Source organism: Giraffa tippelskirchi, chromosome 14 (genome assembly GCF_054371585.1).
Source record: "Giraffa tippelskirchi isolate mGirTip1 chromosome 14, T2T-mGirTip1v1.2.pri, whole genome shotgun sequence".
Taxonomy (NCBI): domain Eukaryota; kingdom Metazoa; phylum Chordata; class Mammalia; order Artiodactyla; family Giraffidae; genus Giraffa; species Giraffa tippelskirchi.
In genome coordinates, this window is record NC_137288.1 from 9,801,856 (window position 1) to 9,829,007 (window position 27,152).

Sequence of the window (27,152 nt, forward strand, 5' to 3'; positions counted from 1 at the left end):
TGGGGACACCAAGAATATAGGAAGGAATGCACAAAGAAAGGATGAAATTGTGTTCAGGATCGGGGGAAGGGATGAACAGGGCGTGCTTGCCTTGAATCCAGGCTTTGTTGGGGGGTGGGGCATAAAGATCAAACGGGTCTGAAACTACAAAGTGGTGATGGTAACACAGTATCACCGGAGTTACACAACAGTGTTCCCAAATTGCAACAATGATGAAAAAGTTTACTAATCCCAACTTAACCAACAAAAGTACAGGAAACCATACAAAAAATAAAACATCACCAGAAAGGTGGAAACAAAGCAAATGCAAAGCAGTTCAGGGGAAAGGAACTCCATGTCCCCTGGGGGCAGACCGAGTTGCCAGCGTCCACGGTGAGCAGACGGGGATGGAGGCTGCAGAGCCGACCGCTCCCCTGGACGTGGTGTTTCCGGCAAGGGCTCTGGGTGTCTGTCCAGAGCGGGGGCTCGTTCTCCCTGCAGGGGTGGGTGAGTCATCGTGGGCGTCTGGGTGTTGCGCGGGAGCCAGGGCAGGCTCTCCCTGCCGAGGCGGTGACTCCTCCTCTGCCTCGGGTTCTCCTGCCAGAGCCCGAGCAGGTAGAGGTGCACGTGGAGGTGGAGGTTCTGGCTGAGGGGGTGGGACATCAGTGCCTGGGGCTGGGGGTCCTGCAGGCATGGAGATCCGATCTGCCCGGTGTGCTGGCCAGTACCCAGCTGGCCTGGTGTCTCTGCGAGGGCAAGTCTCGGTTCTCCATCTGCCCTCGGTGGATCCCTGGGTCCTGCACCTGGAGCCAGCACCTCTGTAGGGACAGGTCTGGGAAGCGGAGCCTGGTTCCAGTTGGAGGCCAGTGCTAGAGCTGGGGGAGAAGCAAAGTTTGCCCACAGGCCAGCCTTGGCATGTGCGTCTCCCGGGACAGAAAGCTTCCAAGAGATTCCCAAAGAATACCCAGCGTCGGATGTCTTTTGGGACTGAAGTGTGCAAGATGGGGGGCGGGGGGGTGTGAGGCCAGCGCTTGCTGCAGGCCCAGCAGCAGCTTTCGGGGACTCGTCCCTGTGTAGCTCAGCACCCCCTCCCCACACACTCCCGTGCACCAGCCCCAGCGTCCTCACCTCTGTGCTCTGGCGTGCTGGGCTCCAGGTCCTCCTGCTGCCTCAGAGGCCGGGGTTCTCGGGACTCTGGGTCGGAGCCGGGTGTGCTGAGCTCCGTGGCAGCCTCAGACTGGGCCGCCGGGTGTAATCTGGGCGGTGTCTCGGCAGCAGGCCTTCCCCGCCTCCGCTTCTCCCCAGGTGGGGCTGATGCCTCCGTGGGCACGCTCACCTGGAGCCTGCACTGGGCCTCACGGGCGGGGGGGTGGTGCTCCGACCCCTCCCTCCGGGAGGTGGATGGGGTGTCCCCGTCCTCGGCCTCATCACGTGGGAAGCTCTGCAACGACAGTGACCGTCAGCCAGCCATGCTAGGAGTTTTCCGAGCTGGGCCTGGGCAGTGGAGCCACTGCTTCTGCCTGCTCGAACTTCTCTTCCCAGAAGGGTCAGAGACGTGTGTCTGCTCAGATCCCCACCCGGGAGGAAAGAGACCCACCTGAGGGTGTGAGGTCCGCCTGGGCGGCCGCCGCTGCCCGCACTCTCCCCATCCCGCCCAGCCTGCTCTCCCCTGGGGTGTGGACACAACTTGTCCGCAGGCTTCTGACCCCACATCCGCCTGGGCTTCCTTGAGGGAGACACACCCCAAGAAACCCGCATCCACACACACAGGCAAAGGACCCGCTGTTTCCGGGTGGCATGGGAGAGGCGGCCTGGTCCGTCCTGGGGCTCCCCGTGTTACCTTTCTGTTTCTCCGGGCAAAGGGCCAGAGGCCTCTCGGGGGTGTCCTGAGCCAACGTTGACAGGGTGCCCGCGCACACTGCCTGTGAGCACTCCTGAGGCCCCGGCCTCTGGGCAGGGGCAAACAGCAGAACATCCTGGCAGCCAGTGAACTGGCTGGGGGCTCCTCTCCGCTCTGGAGGCCTGGATACCCGGGCTGCGGGTTCTGTTGGGTTCTGTTGCCGGCAGGTGACATCATCTCCTGGGGTTCATGCTGAGGTCCCTTCCCCAAAACTTCCCAAGGGAATCTCTGGGTTTCTGACTGCTCGACCACCCCCCTTAGGCCATGTGCAGGCACAGTGACACCCACACAGCCCAGCCCACAGCCCTGGGGAGGCCTGGGTTCAGCCAGGGCCTGAGCTCCGAGGACCCCACTGCTCTCAGACCAGGCTCCTTCTTCTCATAAGTGGTGTGGCCCTGGACAAGCATATGCCCCTCAGGGTTGCCCCAGTCTCTCCATCTGCAGAGTGGTGGTCATTCTCCCATCTGCTTCCTAGGTCTGTCGGCCTACGAGCAGCTCCATGCCTTTCCACCTGGGGCCGATATCACGTGGAGCTTGTGCGCTGAGACTTCAGAAAGAAAGATTCCATCCAGGGCTGACACAGCACAGAATGGGGCAGAACGAGGCCTGGATGTGCCGTGGTACCCAGGAAAAGGCACTCCCCCTCCTGACTGTTTTGAGACCCCGCATCCAAGTTGGAGGACCGAAAGGAAGACTCGAAGGTCTCCCTCTCTTATAGAAAAGAGTAGCCAACTTTCTGCTCCTCTGTTTCCATTGAGATTCTGTTCAAGTGTCCCAGCTCGGCTTCTGCGGGTGGCTGAGCTTCTAATGGCTCCCTGCGTTCTTGTCTTTTCCTCTCCAAACCTTCCGTCCTTTTCCCCCTTCTGGGGTGGAAGGGCGCTGTCATTGCTTCTACCTTCGAGGCAGATTGAGGAAAAGTCTGGACCGTCGACTCCTTTCCTCTCTTTGGTTCCGTGTCTCTCTCTGGCTGTGTCCCTCTCTTTTCCTTTCTCAGTTCCGTCTGTGTCTTCCTCTTTCTCTCTCGTGTGTGGATGGATGGATGCTAGGGATGCACATGTATATGATTAGATGAGGGTTATGTTTTAGGGATAGGTTAGAGGGAGAGAAAGGCTTTAGGTCGGAGTTGGTCATGGGGGAAGGGTCAAGGGTGGTGGTGGTGTTGTTTCTTGGAATCTGAGTGCTGTGCATTCTTCGTCTCTTTCCATATGAACCCCTTCTCAGATACACCACTTGCAAGGAGTCTCTCATGTTCTGTTTCCTATCTTTTGCATTTGTGAATGCTTAGCTTCTCTGTTGTGAAGAGGTTCCATTGGATGGAAACCCATGGGTGTACTTCGTGTACCTCTTTGCCTTACTTGAAGAGACCCATTTCGACCTCCGCCCAGCAAATGGCAAGGAGACTCTGATGTTAAGGAGCCTTTGACCTACGCTTCTTTCTAGCTATCTCATGACATCAGTCTTTAGGGTGAGGTTTTCCCCCTATATTGAGGTGGTATGAGATCAAAACCAATAGCGTTCTTCAGATGTAGCTGTCTGGTTTTCCCATGGACATTGATTGAAGAGGCTTTCTTGTTCCCATTTGGATATTCTCCCCTTCTGTGTCAGAGATGAGTTGACCATGGATGCTGGGGTTTGTTTCTGGACCCTCCACTTTATTCCATCGATCTGGATCTGTGTGTGTTGTTGTATTCCCAATAGCATACTGTCCTGCTGCTGCTGCTGCGGCTAAGTCACTTCAGTCGTGTCTGACTCTGCGTGACCCCATGGCCTGCAGCCTACCAGGCTCCTCCGTCCAGGACGTTTTCCAGGCAAGAGTACTGGAGTGAGTCACCATTGCCTTCTCCGATACTCTCCTGAGGATCCTAGTTTGGTCGTCTAATTTCCTTTCACACAACCTTGGATGTCCGTATCGGGGCTTTTTCGTCGGATTGTATTGACAGTTTAGGCTCTTTTCTGTCTCCGTACCCCTTTTGCAATTCTTTGTTCGGTGCGAAAATGCATTGGCATTTTGGGAGGAATAGCATCGAAGCTGTGGATTGCCTTGTGGGGCTGTGACATCATTTTCCCAATAGGAATTCTTTCAAGCCCTGAGCACAGCTTCTCTTTCCAGTGATTGGTGTGGGCTTGATCTTCCTTCTTCCATCTCTCGCCGTTTTGTGAGAACAGGTCCATCCTTCCCTTCTGGGTTAGATGGACTGGTGGGTATCACTTCAGTGAATGGCATTGTCAGTGGGGGTGATAATTCCCTTCTCGTTGGAAGACTTTGCTGTGAGTATTAGAAATGCAAGTGACTTCTCTTCCCCTTCCTCCCTGTCCATCTCTCAGAGCCACCGGGAAACAGAGGCCTCATCCACGGTCACACAGGCCTGAGGGGGTGCAACTAGACTGTTGTTTCTTCAGGCCCTCAGTGCTGGACATCATCCGGGATCCTCTGTGTGTGTCTTCCTCAGTCTGGTGTCCCTTCAGACCTTTCCCTAGTTTTCACAGGCTTGTTGTGTTGGTGTTCTTTGTCTGTTTGGAGACACATCCTTGATAAGCTTTGTGTTTCCACTCATTCGTCTCGCGATGTATGACCTGTCTTTTGCTTTTGTCGTGAGGTCTTTCCCACAGTAGATATCTTTGATTTTGCAAAGTCCACTGTATTCTCTGGGTTTTTTTTTTTTTTTTTGTGGACTGGCTTTTAGTTTTGTGTGTGAAGACTCAAAGCACGTGTCCGGTTTCTGCTCATTGTTCTTCGAGATTTGTGACAAGTTTTCATGGAAAGTTTGTCTAGGGATAACTGGAAGTGAACTCGGTGTAAGGTGTCAAGTCTCCATCTCCATTCCTGTCATCCCCTGCAGTTTCCAATTCCCTGTTCCTGAGTGGTTTTAGAGACCTTGTGGGGAGTTTGGTTGCATTGGAGTTTGCATTTCCACCTTGATTCGATTCACACTGTTCTGCCCTCAGGGACACTGTCAAGGGGGAGTGAGGAGCAGCCTGCACTTCCAGCAGTGACCACACGGTGGGGCGAGTGCTGCTCTCCCCTCAGGGAGCCCCAGGCCACAGGCATCCCAGTGAGGAGCCAGCTCTGTGCTCAGCTGAAAGGAGTTAGTCTCTCAGGAGCCTCTGAGCCCTTGCCTTTGGATCACCCAGGGTGGGCATTTACTGGGACAGAAAAAATTGCCCTGAATTCCATGGACGGAAGAGCCTGGCTGTGTAGAGTTCGTGAGTTGCCGCGAATCAGACACAACTGAGGACACAAAAATTCTATAGATTAAAACACTTTTTGGGGGTGGGGGGGAGTGAAAGGGGGGGATGTGGGTTTTTTTGTCTTATATAATAGCCAAGGGAAATCTAGTTTAAACCTAAATTCACATAGACGGGAAAGGTATAGCTCTCCGTCACCCTATTAAAAAAAAAAAAAAAACTACTAAACTTTTCTGAAAGTTTATTTAGTAGCTTCCTTGAGCAGTTCATTGTGAAGCATTTTTTTTTTTTTTCTGTGACATTGGCCTCATTAAAAAGCACGGTTTGCCTTTACTGGATAATTCTGTTCATTGGTTTCTTAGGGAACCTTGGTAATATTTGAGTTTCCTGGGGAGTATGGTCACATGACCTGGCCCTGGCCAATCGGTGCGTTCCACCTCCCTGGCCACTGTGATTGGCTCCGGGCTGGGGCAGTGCCCAATCGGGGCCCAGGGCCGGGCCTCCCGTTGGAAGCCAGGGGAAGACGAGCTGTCGTCCTGCTGGGGTAGGGGAAGGGGTGGGGCCGGGGGAGGTCAGGCTCCAGCAGTGGGAGGGGCGTGAGGCCCGCCTGCGGCAGTTGGTGACCTTCCTGCTCCCCTCAGGGCAGAGCCGCCGGCCTGAGAATGAGGGCGCTGCTGAGCCCAGGGCCTGGGATGGCCCGTTGCTGCTGTGGTCCCAGAGCTCCACCCGAGACCTGAGGGAAGCCGTCTGCCCGTGAGTCCTCTCCCGCTTGTCTGTCAGCTTGTTTGAACCATGCTGGGTTTTCTGCCCAGCTGGCTAAGGGGAGTCCCTGGAAATGCAAGGGTGTGGGTTTTGGCAGACTTCAGGGAAGACATGCCAGATGAGCCTGGGAGACTCCAGCTTAATCTGGATTCAGGAGATATCTCTTCGGGCCAGCTAGTAATTGTAGGATAAGCCTAATGAGTCTTCACAGGATGAAGAGAGTAACGTGCCAAGGTAGCAATCGATGTCCTCATTCGAGAGGATGAAGCTGGTGCTCAGAGAAGGGGGGAACTTGGCCACAGCAAGGAGGTGTGCACCCAGACAGAACCCCCAGATCCGGCCATTGGAGCTCAGGGAGGCCACTGGTGTGGCTTGTCCCTGTGGCAGGGGCCGAGGCACGCAGCCCACCCTGATTCCTGCGGGGGCCTGACTTGGGAAGTGCCATCTGGTAGCTTTGAGACTCACCAAACCAAATTGCACTGGAGAGAGGAGGGACACCTTCCTTCATCCACCCCCCACCCCCGCCGGATTCCCACATACCCTGACCCCTTTCTCCCGATTTCGGAGCCATTTCCAGAGTCCCGCTCATATGACCTCATTCGAAGTGCACTGTGGACGAGCTGCCATCTGCAGCTACTACCACAGCGGCCAAGGGCTTTAGCTCCCGACTACCTCCCTTCCTTTGGAACTTGGGGGCCCTCTACTCCCCACTTGCACACCACAGACCTTTGCTGAGGATTGTGGGGACCCTCACTCAGTTTGCAGTACGTTGTAGCCATCCCTGTCCTCTCTATACCTCCCTTGAAACTCAGCTTGTGAGCTCCTTTGGAGCAGCGTGGCCCACCTGGCTGCAACGGAAGAGACACAGCTGACAGTGAAACAACAGCTTAGATCTGAGACCCGGAAAGCTCTGTCAGAAGGGACCTCCCTCTTCACACCGTAGAGGCTGTAGGAGGCGCCAGGCTTTCGAACCAGTGCTGGGGCCAAAACGACTCCACAGCTGTTTTCCTTCCTGGGGAGGGTTCTGGCTCGAGTGGGAATGGCTCAAGTCTCCTAAGGTTCTGCAAGCCCACTGTGTGCAGATTCACGGTACACAGAGAGGAGAAGGTGGAGTCCTGCCCTGTAGGTGGTCACAGCTCACGGATGAGCCAGGCAGGCAGGCAGGCAGGGCATGAGAACACCTGAGCTGCCTTCATGAGTGAATGGTGTGGGGGCAGAGGAAGAGAAGCCGGTCTGCTCCCTCGTGTGGTGCCCCAGGCAGGTTGTCCCCAGAGGAAACCCTTACGACGGTGAGGACTATCACTGCTGTTTCCCAAGGGGTTCCGTCGGTGCGTGTCTTCCCCGGAGCGGTCAGGCCGTCTCTCAAGTACACGGGCCATGGGCATTGCCTCTCCTTGGAACTTCCCATGTGTTTCTCTTTTTTATGGAACAGTGATTTTCTAGAGGGGTTCTGGGCCACAAGGATGTTGGGTCATTTTCTAGCCTTCTGTCATGAAGAACGCTTTCCTGGGTGTTGGGGTGGTTTGTTGTTCCAGCTCCCTTTCTTGGCTTCTTTTGGGAGCTGGTGCAACAAGACGAGCTCAGCCTCTGCCTTCTGGCTGAGATGTCACCCTTGACACAGCAATGCCTGCCTGGAGATAATGATGGCAGTTGCCAAAAGGGCTTCGTTTGGCACATGGTATCTTGAAAGGACGTACACCGTCCTTTCAGATATCAAAGGCTAGTTCAAATGACATACAAATGAGAACTCTCCAATGGAGTCTTACAGTAGTTGGAGAGTCCAAAAAACACTCCTTCAGTCATTTCACTGAGAGTCATTGATTGGGGACACCAAGAATATAGGAAGGAATGCACAAAGAAAGGATGAAATTGTGTTCAGGATCGGGGGAAGGGATGAACAGGGCGTGCTTGCCTTGAATCCAGGCTTTGTTGGGGGGTGGGGCATAAAGATCAAACGGGTCTGAAACTACAAAGTGGTGATGGTAACACAGTATCACCAGAGTTACACAACAGTGTTCCCAAATTGCAACAATGATGAAAAAGTTTACTAATCCCAACTTAACCAACAAAAGTACAGGAAACCATACAAAAAATAAAACATCACCAGAAAGGTGGAAACAAACCAAATGCAAAGCAGTTCAGGGGAAAGGAACTCCATGTCCCCTGGGGGCAGACCGAGTTGCCAGCGTCCACGGTGAGCAGACGGGGATGGAGGCTGCAGAGCCGACCGCTCCCCTGGACGTGGTGTTTCCGGCAAGGGCTCTGGGTGTCTGTCCAGAGCGGGGGCTCGTTCTCCCTGCAGGGGTGGGTGAGTCATCGTGGGCGTCTGGGTGTTGCGCGGGAGCCAGGGCAGGCTCTCCCTGCCGAGGCGGTGACTCCTCCTCTGCCTCGGGTTCTCCTGCCAGAGCCCGAGCAGGTAGAGGTGCACGTGGAGGTGGAGGTTCTGGCTGAGGGGGTGGGACATCAGTGCCTGGGGCTGGGGGTCCTGCAGGCATGGAGATCCGATCTGCCCGGTGTGCTGGCCAGTACCCAGCTGGCCTGGTGTCTCTGCGAGGGCAAGTCTCGGTTCTCCATCTGCCCTCGGTGGATCCCTGGGTCCTGCACCTGGAGCCAGCACCTCTGTAGGGACAGGTCTGGGAAGCGGAGCCTGGTTCCAGTTGGAGGCCAGTGCTAGAGCTGGGGGAGAAGCAAAGTTTGCCCACAGGCCAGCCTTGGCATGTGCGTCTCCCGGGACAGAAAGCTTCCAAGAGATTCCCAAAGAATACCCAGCGTCGGATGTCTTTTGGGACTGAAGTGTGCAAGATGGGGGGCGGGGGGGTGTGAGGCCAGCGCTTGCTGCAGGCCCAGCAGCAGCTTTCGGGGACTCGTCCCTGTGTAGCTCAGCACCCCCTCCCCACACACTCCCGTGCACCAGCCCCAGCGTCCTCACCTCTGTGCTCTGGCGTGCTGGGCTCCAGGTCCTCCTGCTGCCTCAGAGGCCGGGGTTCTCGGGACTCTGGGTCGGAGCCGGGTGTGCTGAGCTCCGTGGCAGCCTCAGACTGGGCCGCCGGGTGTAATCTGGGCGGTGTCTCGGCAGCAGGCCTTCCCCGCCTCCGCTTCTCCCCAGGTGGGGCTGATGCCTCCGTGGGCACGCTCACCTGGAGCCTGCACTGGGCCTCACGGGCGGGGGGGTGGTGCTCCGACCCCTCCCTCCGGGAGGTGGATGGGGTGTCCCCGTCCTCGGCCTCATCACGTGGGAAGCTCTGCAACGACAGTGACCGTCAGCCAGCCATGCTAGGAGTTTTCCGAGCTGGGCCTGGGCAGTGGAGCCACTGCTTCTGCCTGCTCGAACTTCTCTTCCCAGAAGGGTCAGAGACGTGTGTCTGCTCAGATCCCCACCCGGGAGGAAAGAGACCCACCTGAGGGTGTGAGGTCCGCCTGGGCGGCCGCCGCTGCCCGCACTCTCCCCATCCCGCCCAGCCTGCTCTCCCCTGGGGTGTGGACACAACTTGTCCGCAGGCTTCTGACCCCACATCCGCCTGGGCTTCCTTGAGGGAGACACACCCCAAGAAACCCGCATCCACACACACAGGCAAAGGACCCGCTGTTTCCGGGTGGCATGGGAGAGGCGGCCTGGTCCGTCCTGGGGCTCCCCGTGTTACCTTTCTGTTTCTCCGGGCAAAGGGCCAGAGGCCTCTCGGGGGTGTCCTGAGCCAACGTTGACAGGGTGCCCGCGCACACTGCCTGTGAGCACTCCTGAGGCCCCGGCCTCTGGGCAGGGGCAAACAGCAGAACATCCTGGCAGCCAGTGAACTGGCTGGGGGCTCCTCTCCGCTCTGGAGGCCTGGATACCCGGGCTGCGGGTTCTGTTGGGTTCTGTTGCCGGCAGGTGACATCATCTCCTGGGGTTCATGCTGAGGTCCCTTCCCCAAAACTTCCCAAGGGAATCTCTGGGTTTCTGACTGCTCGACCACCCCCCTTAGGCCATGTGCAGGCACAGTGACACCCACACAGCCCAGCCCACAGCCCTGGGGAGGCCTGGGTTCAGCCAGGGCCTGAGCTCCGAGGACCCCACTGCTCTCAGACCAGGCTCCTTCTTCTCATAAGTGGTGTGGCCCTGGACAAGCATATGCCCCTCAGGGTTGCCCCAGTCTCTCCATCTGCAGAGTGGTGGTCATTCTCCCATCTGCTTCCTAGGTCTGTCGGCCTACGAGCAGCTCCATGCCTTTCCACCTGGGGCCGATATCACGTGGAGCTTGTGCGCTGAGACTTCAGAAAGAAAGATTCCATCCAGGGCTGACACAGCACAGAATGGGGCAGAACGAGGCCTGGATGTGCCGTGGTACCCAGGAAAAGGCACTCCCCCTCCTGACTGTTTTGAGACCCCGCATCCAAGTTGGAGGACCGAAAGGAAGACTCGAAGGTCTCCCTCTCTTATAGAAAAGAGTAGCCAACTTTCTGCTCCTCTGTTTCCATTGAGATTCTGTTCAAGTGTCCCAGCTCGGCTTCTGCGGGTGGCTGAGCTTCTAATGGCTCCCTGCGTTCTTGTCTTTTCCTCTCCAAACCTTCCGTCCTTTTCCCCCTTCTGGGGTGGAAGGGCGCTGTCATTGCTTCTACCTTCGAGGCAGATTGAGGAAAAGTCTGGACCGTCGACTCCTTTCCTCTCTTTGGTTCCGTGTCTCTCTCTGGCTGTGTCCCTCTCTTTTCCTTTCTCAGTTCCGTCTGTGTCTTCCTCTTTCTCTCTCGTGTGTGGATGGATGGATGCTAGGGATGCACATGTATATGATTAGATGAGGGTTATGTTTTAGGGATAGGTTAGAGGGAGAGAAAGGCTTTAGGTCGGAGTTGGTCATGGGGGAAGGGTCAAGGGTGGTGGTGGTGTTGTTTCTTGGAATCTGAGTGCTGTGCATTCTTCGTCTCTTTCCATATGAACCCCTTCTCAGATACACCACTTGCAAGGAGTCTCTCATGTTCTGTTTCCTATCTTTTGCATTTGTGAATGCTTAGCTTCTCTGTTGTGAAGAGGTTCCATTGGATGGAAACCCATGGGTGTACTTCGTGTACCTCTTTGCCTTACTTGAAGAGACCCATTTCGACCTCCGCCCAGCAAATGGCAAGGAGACTCTGATGTTAAGGAGCCTTTGACCTACGCTTCTTTCTAGCTATCTCATGACATCAGTCTTTAGGGTGAGGTTTTCCCCCTATATTGAGGTGGTATGAGATCAAAACCAATAGCGTTCTTCAGATGTAGCTGTCTGGTTTTCCCATGGACATTGATTGAAGAGGCTTTCTTGTTCCCATTTGGATATTCTCCCCTTCTGTGTCAGAGATGAGTTGACCATGGATGCTGGGGTTTGTTTCTGGACCCTCCACTTTATTCCATCGATCTGGATCTGTGTGTGTTGTTGTATTCCCAATAGCATACTGTCCTGCTGCTGCTGCTGCGGCTAAGTCACTTCAGTCGTGTCTGACTCTGCGTGACCCCATGGCCTGCAGCCTACCAGGCTCCTCCGTCCAGGACGTTTTCCAGGCAAGAGTACTGGAGTGAGTCACCATTGCCTTCTCCGATACTCTCCTGAGGATCCTAGTTTGGTCGTCTAATTTCCTTTCACACAACCTTGGATGTCCGTATCGGGGCTTTTTCGTCGGATTGTATTGACAGTTTAGGCTCTTTTCTGTCTCCGTACCCCTTTTGCAATTCTTTGTTCGGTGCGAAAATGCATTGGCATTTTGGGAGGAATAGCATCGAAGCTGTGGATTGCCTTGTGGGGCTGTGACATCATTTTCCCAATAGGAATTCTTTCAAGCCCTGAGCACAGCTTCTCTTTCCAGTGATTGGTGTGGGCTTGATCTTCCTTCTTCCATCTCTCGCCGTTTTGTGAGAACAGGTCCATCCTTCCCTTCTGGGTTAGATGGACTGGTGGGTATCACTTCAGTGAATGGCATTGTCAGTGGGGGTGATAATTCCCTTCTCGTTGGAAGACTTTGCTGTGAGTATTAGAAATGCAAGTGACTTCTCTTCCCCTTCCTCCCTGTCCATCTCTCAGAGCCACCGGGAAACAGAGGCCTCATCCACGGTCACACAGGCCTGAGGGGGTGCAACTAGACTGTTGTTTCTTCAGGCCCTCAGTGCTGGACATCATCCGGGATCCTCTGTGTGTGTCTTCCTCAGTCTGGTGTCCCTTCAGACCTTTCCCTAGTTTTCACAGGCTTGTTGTGTTGGTGTTCTTTGTCTGTTTGGAGACACATCCTTGATAAGCTTTGTGTTTCCACTCATTCGTCTCGCGATGTATGACCTGTCTTTTGCTTTTGTCGTGAGGTCTTTCCCACAGTAGATATCTTTGATTTTGCAAAGTCCACTGTATTCTCTGGGTTTTTTTTTTTTTTTTTGTGGACTGGCTTTTAGTTTTGTGTGTGAAGACTCAAAGCACGTGTCCGGTTTCTGCTCATTGTTCTTCGAGATTTGTGACAAGTTTTCATGGAAAGTTTGTCTAGGGATAACTGGAAGTGAACTCGGTGTAAGGTGTCAAGTCTCCATCTCCATTCCTGTCATCCCCTGCAGTTTCCAATTCCCTGTTCCTGAGTGGTTTTAGAGACCTTGTGGGGAGTTTGGTTGCATTGGAGTTTGCATTTCCACCTTGATTCGATTCACACTGTTCTGCCCTCAGGGACACTGTCAAGGGGGAGTGAGGAGCAGCCTGCACTTCCAGCAGTGACCACACGGTGGGGCGAGTGCTGCTCTCCCCTCAGGGAGCCCCAGGCCACAGGCATCCCAGTGAGGAGCCAGCTCTGTGCTCAGCTGAAAGGAGTTAGTCTCTCAGGAGCCTCTGAGCCCTTGCCTTTGGATCACCCAGGGTGGGCATTTACTGGGACAGAAAAAATTGCCCTGAATTCCATGGACGGAAGAGCCTGGCTGTGTAGAGTTCGTGAGTTGCCGCGAATCAGACACAACTGAGGACACAAAAATTCTATAGATTAAAACACTTTTTGGGGGTGGGGGGGAGTGAAAGGGGGGGATGTGGGTTTTTTTGTCTTATATAATAGCCAAGGGAAATCTAGTTTAAACCTAAATTCACATAGACGGGAAAGGTATAGCTCTCCGTCACCCTATTAAAAAAAAAAAAAAAACTACTAAACTTTTCTGAAAGTTTATTTAGTAGCTTCCTTGAGCAGTTCATTGTGAAGCATTTTTTTTTTTTTTCTGTGACATTGGCCTCATTAAAAAGCACGGTTTGCCTTTACTGGATAATTCTGTTCATTGGTTTCTTAGGGAACCTTGGTAATATTTGAGTTTCCTGGGGAGTATGGTCACATGACCTGGCCCTGGCCAATCGGTGCGTTCCACCTCCCTGGCCACTGTGATTGGCTCCGGGCTGGGGCAGTGCCCAATCGGGGCCCAGGGCCGGGCCTCCCGTTGGAAGCCAGGGGAAGACGAGCTGTCGTCCTGCTGGGGTAGGGGAAGGGGTGGGGCCGGGGGAGGTCAGGCTCCAGCAGTGGGAGGGGCGTGAGGCCCGCCTGCGGCAGTTGGTGACCTTCCTGCTCCCCTCAGGGCAGAGCCGCCGGCCTGAGAATGAGGGCGCTGCTGAGCCCAGGGCCTGGGATGGCCCGTTGCTGCTGTGGTCCCAGAGCTCCACCCGAGACCTGAGGGAAGCCGTCTGCCCGTGAGTCCTCTCCCGCTTGTCTGTCAGCTTGTTTGAACCATGCTGGGTTTTCTGCCCAGCTGGCTAAGGGGAGTCCCTGGAAATGCAAGGGTGTGGGTTTTGGCAGACTTCAGGGAAGACATGCCAGATGAGCCTGGGAGACTCCAGCTTAATCTGGATTCAGGAGATATCTCTTCGGGCCAGCTAGTAATTGTAGGATAAGCCTAATGAGTCTTCACAGGATGAAGAGAGTAACGTGCCAAGGTAGCAATCGATGTCCTCATTCGAGAGGATGAAGCTGGTGCTCAGAGAAGGGGGGAACTTGGCCACAGCAAGGAGGTGTGCACCCAGACAGAACCCCCAGATCCGGCCATTGGAGCTCAGGGAGGCCACTGGTGTGGCTTGTCCCTGTGGCAGGGGCCGAGGCACGCAGCCCACCCTGATTCCTGCGGGGGCCTGACTTGGGAAGTGCCATCTGGTAGCTTTGAGACTCACCAAACCAAATTGCACTGGAGAGAGGAGGGACACCTTCCTTCATCCACCCCCCACCCCCGCCGGATTCCCACATACCCTGACCCCTTTCTCCCGATTTCGGAGCCATTTCCAGAGTCCCGCTCATATGACCTCATTCGAAGTGCACTGTGGACGAGCTGCCATCTGCAGCTACTACCACAGCGGCCAAGGGCTTTAGCTCCCGACTACCTCCCTTCCTTTGGAACTTGGGGGCCCTCTACTCCCCACTTGCACACCACAGACCTTTGCTGAGGATTGTGGGGACCCTCACTCAGTTTGCAGTACGTTGTAGCCATCCCTGTCCTCTCTATACCTCCCTTGAAACTCAGCTTGTGAGCTCCTTTGGAGCAGCGTGGCCCACCTGGCTGCAACGGAAGAGACACAGCTGACAGTGAAACAACAGCTTAGATCTGAGACCCGGAAAGCTCTGTCAGAAGGGACCTCCCTCTTCACACCGTAGAGGCTGTAGGAGGCGCCAGGCTTTCGAACCAGTGCTGGGGCCAAAACGACTCCACAGCTGTTTTCCTTCCTGGGGAGGGTTCTGGCTCGAGTGGGAATGGCTCAAGTCTCCTAAGGTTCTGCAAGCCCACTGTGTGCAGATTCACGGTACACAGAGAGGAGAAGGTGGAGTCCTGCCCTGTAGGTGGTCACAGCTCACGGATGAGCCAGGCAGGCAGGCAGGCAGGGCATGAGAACACCTGAGCTGCCTTCATGAGTGAATGGTGTGGGGGCAGAGGAAGAGAAGCCGGTCTGCTCCCTCGTGTGGTGCCCCAGGCAGGTTGTCCCCAGAGGAAACCCTTACGACGGTGAGGACTATCACTGCTGTTTCCCAAGGGGTTCCGTCGGTGCGTGTCTTCCCCGGAGCGGTCAGGCCGTCTCTCAAGTACACGGGCCATGGGCATTGCCTCTCCTTGGAACTTCCCATGTGTTTCTCTTTTTTATGGAACAGTGATTTTCTAGAGGGGTTCTGGGCCACAAGGATGTTGGGTCATTTTCTAGCCTTCTGTCATGAAGAACGCTTTCCTGGGTGTTGGGGTGGTTTGTTGTTCCAGCTCCCTTTCTTGGCTTCTTTTGGGAGCTGGTGCAACAAGACGAGCTCAGCCTCTGCCTTCTGGCTGAGATGTCACCCTTGACACAGCAATGCCTGCCTGGAGATAATGATGGCAGTTGCCAAAAGGGCTTCGTTTGGCACATGGTATCTTGAAAGGACGTACACCGTCCTTTCAGATATCAAAGGCTAGTTCAAATGACATACAAATGAGAACTCTCCAATGGAGTCTTACAGTAGTTGGAGAGTCCAAAAAACACTCCTTCAGTCATTTCACTGAGAGTCATTGATTGGGGACACCAAGAATATAGGAAGGAATGCACAAAGAAAGGATGAAATTGTGTTCAGGATCGGGGGAAGGGATGAACAGGGCGTGCTTGCCTTGAATCCAGGCTTTGTTGGGGGGTGGGGCATAAAGATCAAACGGGTCTGAAACTACAAAGTGGTGATGGTAACACAGTATCACCAGAGTTACACAACAGTGTTCCCAAATTGCAACAATGATGAAAAAGTTTACTAATCCCAACTTAACCAACAAAAGTACAGGAAACCATACAAAAAATAAAACATCACCAGAAAGGTGGAAACAAACCAAATGCAAAGCAGTTCAGGGGAAAGGAACTCCATGTCCCCTGGGGGCAGACCGAGTTGCCAGCGTCCACGGTGAGCAGACGGGGATGGAGGCTGCAGAGCCGACCGCTCCCCTGGACGTGGTGTTTCCGGCAAGGGCTCTGGGTGTCTGTCCAGAGCGGGGGCTCGTTCTCCCTGCAGGGGTGGGTGAGTCATCGTGGGCGTCTGGGTGTTGCGCGGGAGCCAGGGCAGGCTCTCCCTGCCGAGGCGGTGACTCCTCCTCTGCCTCGGGTTCTCCTGCCAGAGCCCGAGCAGGTAGAGGTGCACGTGGAGGTGGAGGTTCTGGCTGAGGGGGTGGGACATCAGTGCCTGGGGCTGGGGGTCCTGCAGGCATGGAGATCCGATCTGCCCGGTGTGCTGGCCAGTACCCAGCTGGCCTGGTGTCTCTGCGAGGGCAAGTCTCGGTTCTCCATCTGCCCTCGGTGGATCCCTGGGTCCTGCACCTGGAGCCAGCACCTCTGTAGGGACAGGTCTGGGAAGCGGAGCCTGGTTCCAGTTGGAGGCCAGTGCTAGAGCTGGGGGAGAAGCAAAGTTTGCCCACAGGCCAGCCTTGGCATGTGCGTCTCCCGGGACAGAAAGCTTCCAAGAGATTCCCAAAGAATACCCAGCGTCGGATGTCTTTTGGGACTGAAGTGTGCAAGATGGGGGGCGGGGGGTGTGAGGCCAGCGCTTGCTGCAGGCCCAGCAGCAGCTTTCGGGGACTCGTCCCTGTGTAGCTCAGCACCCCCTCCCCACACACTCCCGTGCACCAGCCCCAGCGTCCTCACCTCTGTGCTCTGGCGTGCTGGGCTCCAGGTCCTCCTGCTGCCTCAGAGGCCGGTGTTCTCGGGACTCTGGGTCGGAGCCGGGTGTGCTGAGCTCCGTGGCAGCCTCAGACTGGGCCGCCGGGTGTATCCTGGGCGGTGTCTCGGCAGCAGGCCTTCCCCGCCTCCGCTTCTCCCCCGGTGGGGCTGATGCCTCCGTGGGCACGCTCACCTGGAGCCTGCACTGGGCCTCACGGGCGGGGGGGTGGTGCTCCGACCCCTCCCTCCGGGAGGTGGATGGGGTGTCCCCGTCCTCGGCCTCATCACGTGGGAAGCTCTGCAACGACAGTGACCGTCAGCCAGCCATGCTAGGAGTTTTCCGAGCTGGGCCTGGGCAGTGGAGCCGCTGCTTCTGCCTGCTCGAACTTCTCTTCCCAGAAGGGTCAGAGACGTGTGTCTGCTCAGATCCCCACCCGGGAGGAAAGAGACCCACCTGAGGGTGTGAGGTCCGCCTGGGCGGCCGCCGCTGCCCGCACTCTCCCCATCCCGCCCAGCCTGCTCTCCCCTGGGGTGTGGACACAACTTGTCCGCAGGCTTCTGACCCCACATCCGCCTGGGCTTCCTTGAGGGAGACACACCCCAAGAAACCCGCATCCACACACACAGGCAAAGGACCCGCTGTTTCCGGGTGGCATGGGAGAGGCGGCCTGGTCCGTCCTGGGGCTCCCCGTGTTACCTTTCTGTTTCTCCGGGCAAAGGGCCAGAGGCCTCTCGGGGGTGTCCTGAGCCAACGTCGACAGGGTGCCCGCGCACACTGCCTGTGAGCACTCCTGAGGCCCCGGCCTCTGGGCAGGGGCAAACAGCAGAACATCCTGGCAGCCAGTGAACTGGCTGGGGGCTCCTCTCCGCTCTGGAGGCCTGGATACCCGGGCTGCGGGTTCTGTTGGGTTCTGTTGCCGGCAGGTGACATCATCTCCTGGGGTTCGTGCTGAGGTCCCTTCCCCAAAACTTCCCAAGGGAATCTCTGGGTTTCTGACTGCTCGACCACCCCCCTTAGGCCATGTGCAGGCACAGTGACACCCACACAGCCCAGCCCACAGCCCTGGGGAGGCCTGGGTTCAGCCAGGGCCTGAGCTCCGAGGACCCCACTGCTCTCAGACCAGGCTCCTTCTTCTCATAAGTGGTGTGGCCCTGGACAAGCATATGCCCCTCAGGGTTGCCCCAGTCTCTCCATCTGCAGAGTGGTGGTCATTCTCCCATCTGCTTCCTAGGTCTGTCGGCCTACGAGCAGCTCCATGCCTTTCCACCTGGGGCCGATATCACGTGGAGCTTGTGCGCTGAGACTTCAGAAAGAAAGATTCCATCCAGGGCTGACACAGCACAGAATGGGGCAGAACGAGGCCTGGATGTGCCGTGGTACCCAGGAAAAGGCACTCCCCCTCCTGACTGTTTTGAGACCCCGCATCCAAGTTGGAGGACCGAAAGGAAGACTCGAAGGTCTCCCTCTCTTATAGAAAAGAGTAGCCAACTTTCTGCTCCTCTGTTTCCATTGAGATTCTGTTCAAGTGTCCCAGCTCGGCTTCTGCGGGTGGCTGAGCTTCTAATGGCTCCCTGCGTTCTTGTCTTTTCCTCTCCAAACCTTCCGTCCTTTTCCCCCTTCTGGGGTGGAAGGGCGCTGTCATTGCTTCTACCTTCGAGGCAGATTGAGGAAAAGTCTGGACCGTCGACTCCTTTCCTCTCTTTGGTTCCGTGTCTCTCTCTGGCTGTGTCCCTCTCTTTTCCTTTCTCAGTTCCGTCTGTGTCTTCCTCTTTCTCTCTCGTGTGTGGATGGATGGATGCTAGGGATGCACATGTATATGATTAGATGAGGGTTATGTTTTAGGGATAGGTTAGAGGGAGAGAAAGGCTTTAGGTCGGAGTTGGTCATGGGGGAAGGGTCAAGGGTGGTGGTGGTGTTGTTTCTTGGAATCTGAGTGCTGTGCATTCTTCGTCTCTTTCCATATGAACCCCTTCTCAGATACACCACTTGCAAGGAGTCTCTCATGTTCTGTTTCCTATCTTTTGCATTTGTGAATGCTTAGCTTCTCTGTTGTGAAGAGGTTCCATTGGATGGAAACCCATGGGTGTACTTCGTGTACCTCTTTGCCTTACTTGAAGAGACCCATTTCGACCTCCGCCCAGCAAATGGCAAGGAGACTCTGATGTTAAGGAGCCTTTGACCTACGCTTCTTTCTAGCTATCTCATGACATCAGTCTTTAGGGTGAGGTTTTCCCCCTATATTGAGGTGGTATGAGATCAAAACCAATAGCGTTCTTCAGATGTAGCTGTCTGGTTTTCCCATGGACATTGATTGAAGAGGCTTTCTTGTTCCCATTTGGATATTCTCCCCTTCTGTGTCAGAGATGAGTTGACCATGGATGCTGGGGTTTGTTTCTGGACCCTCCACTTTATTCCATCGATCTGGATCTGTGTGTGTTGTTGTATTCCCAATAGCATACTGTCCTGCTGCTGCTGCTGCGGCTAAGTCACTTCAGTCGTGTCTGACTCTGCGTGACCCCATGGCCTGCAGCCTACCAGGCTCCTCCGTCCAGGACGTTTTCCAGGCAAGAGTACTGGAGTGGGTCACCATTGCCTTCTCCGATACTCTCCTGAGGATCCTAGTTTGGTCGTCTAATTTCCTTTCACACAACCTTGGATGTCTGTATCGGGGCTTTTTCGTCGGATTGTATTGACAGTTTAGGCTCTTTTCTGTCTCCGTACCCCTTTTGCAATTCTTTGTTCGGTGCGAAAATGCATTGGCATTTTGGGAGGAATAGCATCGAAGCTGTGGATTGCCTTGTGGGGCTGTGACATCATTTTCCCAATAGGAATTCTTTCAAGCCCTGAGCACAGCTTCTCTTTCCAGTGATTGGTGTGGGCTTGATCTTCCTTCTTCCATCTCTCGCCGTTTTGTGAGAACAGGTCCATCCTTCCCTTCTGGGTTAGATGGACTGCTGGGTATCACTTCAGTGAATGGCATTGTCAGTGGGGGTGATAATTCCCTTCTCGTTGGAAGACTTTGCTGTGAGTATTAGAAATGCAAGTGACTTCTCTTCCCCTTCCTCCCTGTCCATCTCTCAGAGCCACCGGGAAACAGAGGCCTCATCCACGGTCACACAGGCCTGAGGGGGTGCAACTAGACTGTTGTTTCTTCAGGCCCTCAGTGCTGGACATCATCCGGGATCCTCTGTGTGTGTCTTCCTCAGTCTGGTGTCCCTTCAGACCTTTCCCTAGTTTTCACAGGCTTGTTGTGTTGGTGTTCTTTGTCTGTTTGGAGACACATCCTTGATAAGCTTTGTGTTTCCACTCATTCGTCTCGCGATGTATGACCTGTCTTTTGCTTTTGTCGTGAGGTCTTTCCCACAGTAGATATCTTTGATTTTGCAAAGTCCACTGTATTCTCTGGGTTTTTTTTTTTTTTTTTGTGGACTGGCTTTTAGTTTTGTGTGTGAAGACTCAAAGCACGTGTCCGGTTTCTGCTCATTGTTCTTCGAGATTTGTGACAAGTTTTCATGGAAAGTTTGTCTAGGGATAACTGGAAGTGAACTCGGTGTAAGGTGTCAAGTCTCCATCTCCATTCCTGTCATCCCCTGCAGTTTCCAATTCCCTGTTCCTGAGTGGTTTTAGAGACCTTGTGGGGAGTTTGGTTGCATTGGAGTTTGCATTTCCACCTTGATTCGATTCACACTGTTCTGCCCTCAGGGACACTGTCAAGGGGGAGTGAGGAGCAGCCTGCACTTCCAGCAGTAACCACACGGTGGGGCGAGTGCTGCTCTCCCCTCAGGGAGCCCCAGGCCACAGGCATCCCAGTGAGGAGCCAGCTCTGTGCTCAGCTGAAAGGAGTTAGTCTCTCAGGAGCCTCTGAGCCCTTGCCTTTGGATCACCCAGGGTGGGCATTTACTGGGACAGAAAAAATTGCCCTGAATTCCATGGACGGAAGAGCCTGGCTGTGTAGAGTTCGTGAGTTGCCGCGAATCAGACACAACTGAGGACACAAAAATTCTATAGATTAAAACACTTTTTGGGGGTGGGGGGGAGTGAAAGGGGGGGATGTGGGTTTTTTTGTCTTATATAATAGCCAAGGGAAATCTAGTTTAAACCTAAATTCACATAGACGGGAAAGGTATAGCTCTCCGTCACCCTATTAAAAAAAAAAAAAAAACTACTAAACTTTTCTGAAAGTTTATTTAGTAGCTTCCTTGAGCAGTTCATTGTGAAGCATTTTTTTTTTTTTTTCTGTGACATTGGCCTCATTAAAAAGCACGGTTTGCCTTTACTGGATAATTCTGTTCATTGGTTTCTTAGGGAACCTTGGTAATATTTGAGTTTCCTGGGGAGTATGGTCACATGACCTGGCCCTGGCCAATCGGTGCGTTCCACCTCCCTGGCCACTGTGATTGGCTCCGGGCTGGGGCAGTGCCCAATCGGGGCCCAGGGCCGGGCCTCCCGTTGGAAGCCAGGGGAAGACGAGCTGTCGTCCTGCTGGGGTAGGGGAAGGGGTGGGGCCGGGGGAGGTCAGGCTCCAGCAGTGGGAGGGGCGTGAGGCCCGCCTGCGGCAGTTGGTGACCTTCCTGCTCCCCTCAGGGCAGAGCCGCCGGCCTGAGAATGAGGGCGCTGCTGAGCCCAGGGCCTGGGATGGCCCGTTGCTGCTGTGGTCCCAGAGCTCCACCCGAGACCTGAGGGAAGCCGTCTGCCCGTGAGTCCTCTCCCACTTGTCTGTCAGCTTGTTTGAACCATGCTGGGTTTTCTGCCCAGCTGGCTAAGGGGAGTCCCTGGAAATGCAAGGGTGTGGGTTTTGGCAGACTTCAGGGAAGACATGCCAGATGAGCCTGGGAGACTCCAGCTTAATCTGGATTCAGGAGATATCTCTTCGGGCCAGCTAGTAATTGTAGGATAAGCCTAATGAGTCTTCACAGGATGAAGAGAGTAACGTGCCAAGGTAGCAATCGATGTCCTCATTCGAGAGGATGAAGCTGGTGCTCAGAGAAGGGGGGAACTTGGCCACAGCAAGGAGGTGTGCACCCAGACAGAACCCCCAGATCCGGCCATTGGAGCTCAGGGAGGCCACTGGTGTGGCTTGTCCCTGTGGCAGGGGCCGAGGCACGCAGCCCACCCTGATTCCTGCGGGGGCCTGACTTGGGAAGTGCCATCTGGTAGCTTTGAGACTCACCAAACCAAATTGCACTGGAGAGAGGAGGGACACCTTCCTTCATCCACCCCCCACCCCCGCCGGATTCCCACATACCCTGACCCCTTTCTCCCGATTTCGGAGCCATTTCCAGAGTCCCGCTCATATGACCTCATTCGAAGTGCACTGTGGACGAGCTGCCATCTGCAGCTACTACCACAGCGGCCAAGGGCTTTAGCTCCCGACTACCTCCCTTCCTTTGGAACTTGGGGGCCCTCTACTCCCCACTTGCACACCACAGACCTTTGCTGAGGATTGTGGGGACCCTCACTCAGTTTGCAGTACGTTGTAGCCATCCCTGTCCTCTCTATACCTCCCTTGAAACTCAGCTTGTGAGCTCCTTTGGAGCAGCGTGGCCCACCTGGCTGCAACGGAAGAGACACAGCTGACAGTGAAACAACAGCTTAGATCTGAGACCCGGAAAGCTCTGTCAGAAGGGACCTCCCTCTTCACACCGTAGAGGCTGTAGGAGGCGCCAGGCTTTCGAACCAGTGCTGGGGCCAAAACGACTCCACAGCTGTTTTCCTTCCTGGGGAGGGTTCTGGCTCGAGTGGGAATGGCTCAAGTCTCCTAAGGTTCTGCAAGCCCACTGTGTGCAGATTCACGGTACACAGAGAGGAGAAGGTGGAGTCCTGCCCTGTAGGTGGTCACAGCTCACGGATGAGCCAGGCAGGCAGGCAGGCAGGGCATGAGAACACCTGAGCTGCCTTCATGAGTGAATGGTGTGGGGGCAGAGGAAGAGAAGCCGGTCTGCTCCCTCGTGTGGTGCCCCAGGCAGGTTGTCCCCAGAGGAAACCCTTACGACGGTGAGGACTATCACTGCTGTTTCCCAAGGGGTTCCGTCGGTGCGTGTCTTCCCCGGAGCGGTCAGGCCGTCTCTCAAGTACACGGGCCATGGGCATTGCCTCTCCTTGGAACTTCCCATGTGTTTCTCTTTTTTATGGAACAGTGATTTTCTAGAGGGGTTCTGGGCCACAAGGATGTTGGGTCATTTTCTAGCCTTCTGTCATGAAGAACGCTTTCCTGGGTGTTGGGGTGGTTTGTTGTTCCAGCTCCCTTTCTTGGCTTCTTTTGGGAGCTGGTGCAACAAGACGAGCTCAGCCTCTGCCTTCTGGCTGAGATGTCACCCTTGACACAGCAATGCCTGCCTGGAGATAATGATGGCAGTTGCCAAAAGGGCTTCGTTTGGCACATGGTATCTTGAAAGGACGTACACCGTCCTTTCAGATATCAAAGGCTAGTTCAAATGACATACAAATGAGAACTCTCCAATGGAGTCTTACAGTAGTTGGAGAGTCCAAAAAACACTCCTTCAGTCATTTCACTGAGAGTCATTGATTGGGGACACCAAGAATATAGGAAGGAATGCACAAAGAAAGGATGAAATTGTGTTCAGGATCGGGGGAAGGGATGAACAGGGCGTGCTTGCCTTGAATCCAGGCTTTGTTGGGGGGTGGGGCATAAAGATCAAACGGGTCTGAAACTACAAAGTGGTGATGGTAACACAGTATCACCAGAGTTACACAACAGTGTTCCCAAATTGCAACAATGATGAAAAAGTTTACTAATCCCAACTTAACCAACAAAAGTACAGGAAACCATACAAAAAATAAAACATCACCAGAAAGGTGGAAACAAACCAAATGCAAAGCAGTTCAGGGGAAAGGAACTCCATGTCCCCTGGGGGCAGACCGAGTTGCCAGCGTCCACGGTGAGCAGACGGGGATGGAGGCTGCAGAGCCGACCGCTCCCCTGGACGTGGTGTTTCCGGCAAGGGCTCTGGGTGTCTGTCCAGAGCGGGGGCTCGTTCTCCCTGCAGGGGTGGGTGAGTCATCGTGGGCGTCTGGGTGTTGCGCGGGAGCCAGGGCAGGCTCTCCCTGCCGAGGCGGTGACTCCTCCTCTGCCTCGGGTTCTCCTGCCAGAGCCCGAGCAGGTAGAGGTGCACGTGGAGGTGGAGGTTCTGGCTGAGGGGGTGGGACATCAGTGCCTGGGGCTGGGGGTCCTGCAGGCATGGAGATCCGATCTGCCCGGTGTGCTGGCCAGTACCCAGCTGGCCTGGTGTCTCTGCGAGGGCAAGTCTCGGTTCTCCATCTGCCCTCGGTGGATCCCTGGGTCCTGCACCTGGAGCCAGCACCTCTGTAGGGACAGGTCTGGGAAGCGGAGCCTGGTTCCAGTTGGAGGCCAGTGCTAGAGCTGGGGGAGAAGCAAAGTTTGCCCACAGGCCAGCCTTGGCATGTGCGTCTCCCGGGACAGAAAGCTTCCAAGAGATTCCCAAAGAATACCCAGCGTCGGATGTCTTTTGGGACTGAAGTGTGCAAGATGGGGGGCGGGGGGTGTGAGGCCAGCGCTTGCTGCAGGCCCAGCAGCAGCTTTCGGGGACTCGTCCCTGTGTAGCTCAGCACCCCCTCCCCACACACTCCCGTGCACCAGCCCCAGCGTCCTCACCTCTGTGCTCTGGCGTGCTGGGCTCCAGGTCCTCCTGCTGCCTCAGAGGCCGGTGTTCTCGGGACTCTGGGTCGGAGCCGGGTGTGCTGAGCTCCGTGGCAGCCTCAGACTGGGCCGCCGGGTGTATCCTGGGCGGTGTCTCGGCAGCAGGCCTTCCCCGCCTCCGCTTCTCCCCCGGTGGGGCTGATGCCTCCGTGGGCACGCTCACCTGGAGCCTGCACTGGGCCTCACGGGCGGGGGGGTGGTGCTCCGACCCCTCCCTCCGGGAGGTGGATGGGGTGTCCCCGTCCTCGGCCTCATCACGTGGGAAGCTCTGCAACGACAGTGACCGTCAGCCAGCCATGCTAGGAGTTTTCCGAGCTGGGCCTGGGCAGTGGAGCCACTGCTTCTGCCTGCTCGAACTTCTCTTCCCAGAAGGGTCAGAGACGTGTGTCTGCTCAGATCCCCACCCGGGAGGAAAGAGACCCACCTGAGGGTGTGAGGTCCGCCTGGGCGGCCGCCGCTGCCCGCACTCTCCCCATCCCGCCCAGCCTGCTCTCCCCTGGGGTGTGGACACAACTTGTCCGCAGGCTTCTGACCCCACATCCGCCTGGGCTTCCTTGAGGGAGACACACCCCAAGAAACCCGCACCCACACACACAGGCAAAGGACCCGGTGTTTCCGGGTGGCATGGGAGAGGCGGCCTGGTCCGTCCTGGGGCTCCCCGTGTTACCTTTCTGTTTCTCCGGGCAAAGGGCCAGAGGCCTCTCGGGGGTGTCCTGAGCCAACGTCGACAGGGTGCCCGCGCACACTGCCTGTGAGCACTCCTGAGGCCCCGGCCTCTGGGCAGGGGCAAACAGCAGAACATCCTGGCAGCCAGTGAACTGGCTGGGGGCTCCTCTCCGCTCTGGAGGCCTGGATACCCGGGCTGCGGGTTCTGTTGGGTTCTGTTGCCGGCAGGTGACATCATCTCCTGGGGTTCGTGCTGAGGTCCCTTCCCCAAAACTTCCCAAGGGAATCTCTGGGTTTCTGACTGCTCGACCACCCCCCTTAGGCCATGTGCAGGCACAGTGACACCCACACAGCCCAGCCCACAGCCCTGGGGAGGCCTGGGTTCAGCCAGGGCCTGAGCTCCGAGGACCCCACTGCTCTCAGACCAGGCTCCTTCTTCTCATAAGTGGTGTGGCCCTGGACAAGCATATGCCCCTCAGGGTTGCCCCAGTCTCTCCATCTGCAGAGTGGTGGTCATTCTCCCATCTGCTTCCTAGGTCTGTCGGCCTACGAGCAGCTCCATGCCTTTCCACCTGGGGCCGATATCACGTGGAGCTTGTGCGCTGAGACTTCAGAAAGAAAGATTCCATCCAGGGCTGACACAGCACAGAATGGGGCAGAACGAGGCCTGGATGTGCCGTGGTACCCAGGAAAAGGCACTCCCCCTCCTGACTGTTTTGAGACCCCGCATCCAAGTTGGAGGACCGAAAGGAAGACTCGAAGGTCTCCCTCTCTTATAGAAAAGAGTAGCCAACTTTCTGCTCCTCTGTTTCCATTGAGATTCTGTTCAAGTGTCCCAGCTCGGCTTCTGCGGGTGGCTGAGCTTCTAATGGCTCCCTGCGTTCTTGTCTTTTCCTCTCCAAACCTTCCGTCCTTTTCCCCCTTCTGGGGTGGAAGGGCGCTGTCATTGCTTCTACCTTCGAGGCAGATTGAGGAAAAGTCTGGACCGTCGACTCCTTTCCTCTCTTTGGTTCCGTGTCTCTCTCTGGCTGTGTCCCTCTCTTTTCCTTTCTCAGTTCCGTCTGTGTCTTCCTCTTTCTCTCTCGTGTGTGGATGGATGGATGCTAGGGATGCACATGTATATGATTAGATGAGGGTTATGTTTTAGGGATAGGTTAGAGGGAGAGAAAGGCTTTAGGTCGGAGTTGGTCATGGGGGAAGGGTCAAGGGTGGTGGTGGTGTTGTTTCTTGGAATCTGAGTGCTGTGCATTCTTCGTCTCTTTCCATATGAACCCCTTCTCAGATACACCACTTGCAAGGAGTCTCTCATGTTCTGTTTCCTATCTTTTGCATTTGTGAATGCTTAGCTTCTCTGTTGTGAAGAGGTTCCATTGGATGGAAACCCATGGGTGTACTTCGTGTACCTCTTTGCCTTACTTGAAGAGACCCATTTCGACCTCCGCCCAGCAAATGGCAAGGAGACTCTGATGTTAAGGAGCCTTTGACCTACGCTTCTTTCTAGCTATCTCATGACATCAGTCTTTAGGGTGAGGTTTTCCCCCTATATTGAGGTGGTATGAGATCAAAACCAATAGCGTTCTTCAGATGTAGCTGTCTGGTTTTCCCATGGACATTGATTGAAGAGGCTTTCTTGTTCCCATTTGGATATTCTCCCCTTCTGTGTCAGAGATGAGTTGACCATGGATGCTGGGGTTTGTTTCTGGACCCTCCACTTTATTCCATCGATCTGGATCTGTGTGTGTTGTTGTATTCCCAATAGCATACTGTCCTGCTGCTGCTGCTGCGGCTAAGTCACTTCAGTCGTGTCTGACTCTGCGTGACCCCATGGCCTGCAGCCTACCAGGCTCCTCCGTCCAGGACGTTTTCCAGGCAAGAGTACTGGAGTGGGTCACCATTGCCTTCTCCGATACTCTCCTGAGGATCCTAGTTTGGTCGTCTAATTTCCTTTCACACAACCTTGGATGTCCGTATCGGGGCTTTTTCGTCGGATTGTATTGACAGTTTAGGCTCTTTTCTGTCTCCGTACCCCTTTTGCAATTCTTTGTTCGGTGCGAAAATGCATTGGCATTTTGGGAGGAATAGCATCGAAGCTGTGGATTGCCTTGTGGGGCTGTGACATCATTTTCCCAATAGGAATTCTTTCAAGCCCTGAGCACAGCTTCTCTTTCCAGTGATTGGTGTGGGCTTGATCTTCCTTCTTCCATCTCTCGCCGTTTTGTGAGAACAGGTCCATCCTTCCCTTCTGGGTTAGATGGACTGCTGGGTATCACTTCAGTGAATGGCATTGTCAGTGGGGGTGATAATTCCCTTCTCGTTGGAAGACTTTGCTGTGAGTATTAGAAATGCAAGTGACTTCTCTTCCCCTTCCTCCCTGTCCATCTCTCAGAG

The 27,152-nt window shown here is 55.2% G+C and overlaps 4 protein-coding genes and 1 long non-coding RNA gene across 5 annotated transcripts in view; 1 reads left to right on the plus strand and 4 right to left on the minus strand.

Annotated features, from left to right (window-relative positions):
* The window catches only part of LOC145534150 (uncharacterized), a 694,441-nt gene that overhangs the window by 426,530 nt on the left and 240,759 nt on the right, over nt 1-27,152 (plus strand). Inside the window, exons 58-60 of the long non-coding RNA XR_014074276.1 lie at nt 5,707-5,818; nt 13,356-13,467; nt 21,005-21,116. This is a non-coding gene — a long non-coding RNA (uncharacterized LOC145534150). The remainder of the gene's footprint in view (nt 1-5,706; nt 5,819-13,355; nt 13,468-21,004; nt 21,117-27,152) is intronic.
* On the minus strand, nt 194-5,279 carry LOC145534030 (uncharacterized). The gene is made up of 3 exons (XM_081561396.1): nt 1,820-5,279; nt 1,108-1,420; nt 194-854 (listed from the first exon to the last, which is right to left on the minus strand). The coding sequence occupies exons 1-3, from the start codon at nt 2,054-2,056 to the stop codon at nt 226-228; spliced, it is 1,179 nt and encodes a 392-aa protein (XP_081417522.1). The 5' UTR covers nt 2,057-5,279; the 3' UTR covers nt 194-225.
* On the minus strand, nt 7,843-9,645 carry LOC145534130 (uncharacterized). Its single transcript, XM_081561502.1, has 3 exons — nt 9,469-9,645; nt 8,757-9,069; nt 7,843-8,503 (listed from the first exon to the last, which is right to left on the minus strand). The coding sequence occupies exons 1-3, from the start codon at nt 9,601-9,603 to the stop codon at nt 7,875-7,877; spliced, it is 1,077 nt and encodes a 358-aa protein (XP_081417628.1). The 5' UTR covers nt 9,604-9,645; the 3' UTR covers nt 7,843-7,874.
* LOC145533994 (uncharacterized) lies at nt 15,495-17,899 on the minus strand. Its single transcript, XM_081561355.1, has 3 exons — nt 17,117-17,899; nt 16,405-16,717; nt 15,495-16,152 (listed from the first exon to the last, which is right to left on the minus strand). Exons 1-3 carry the CDS (start codon nt 17,351-17,353, stop codon nt 15,524-15,526), a joined length of 1,179 nt encoding a protein of 392 aa, XP_081417481.1. The 5' UTR covers nt 17,354-17,899; the 3' UTR covers nt 15,495-15,523.
* On the minus strand, nt 23,149-25,463 carry LOC145533980 (uncharacterized). The gene is made up of 3 exons (XM_081561337.1): nt 24,766-25,463; nt 24,054-24,366; nt 23,149-23,801 (listed from the first exon to the last, which is right to left on the minus strand). The coding sequence occupies exons 1-3, from the start codon at nt 25,000-25,002 to the stop codon at nt 23,173-23,175; spliced, it is 1,179 nt and encodes a 392-aa protein (XP_081417463.1). The 5' UTR covers nt 25,003-25,463; the 3' UTR covers nt 23,149-23,172.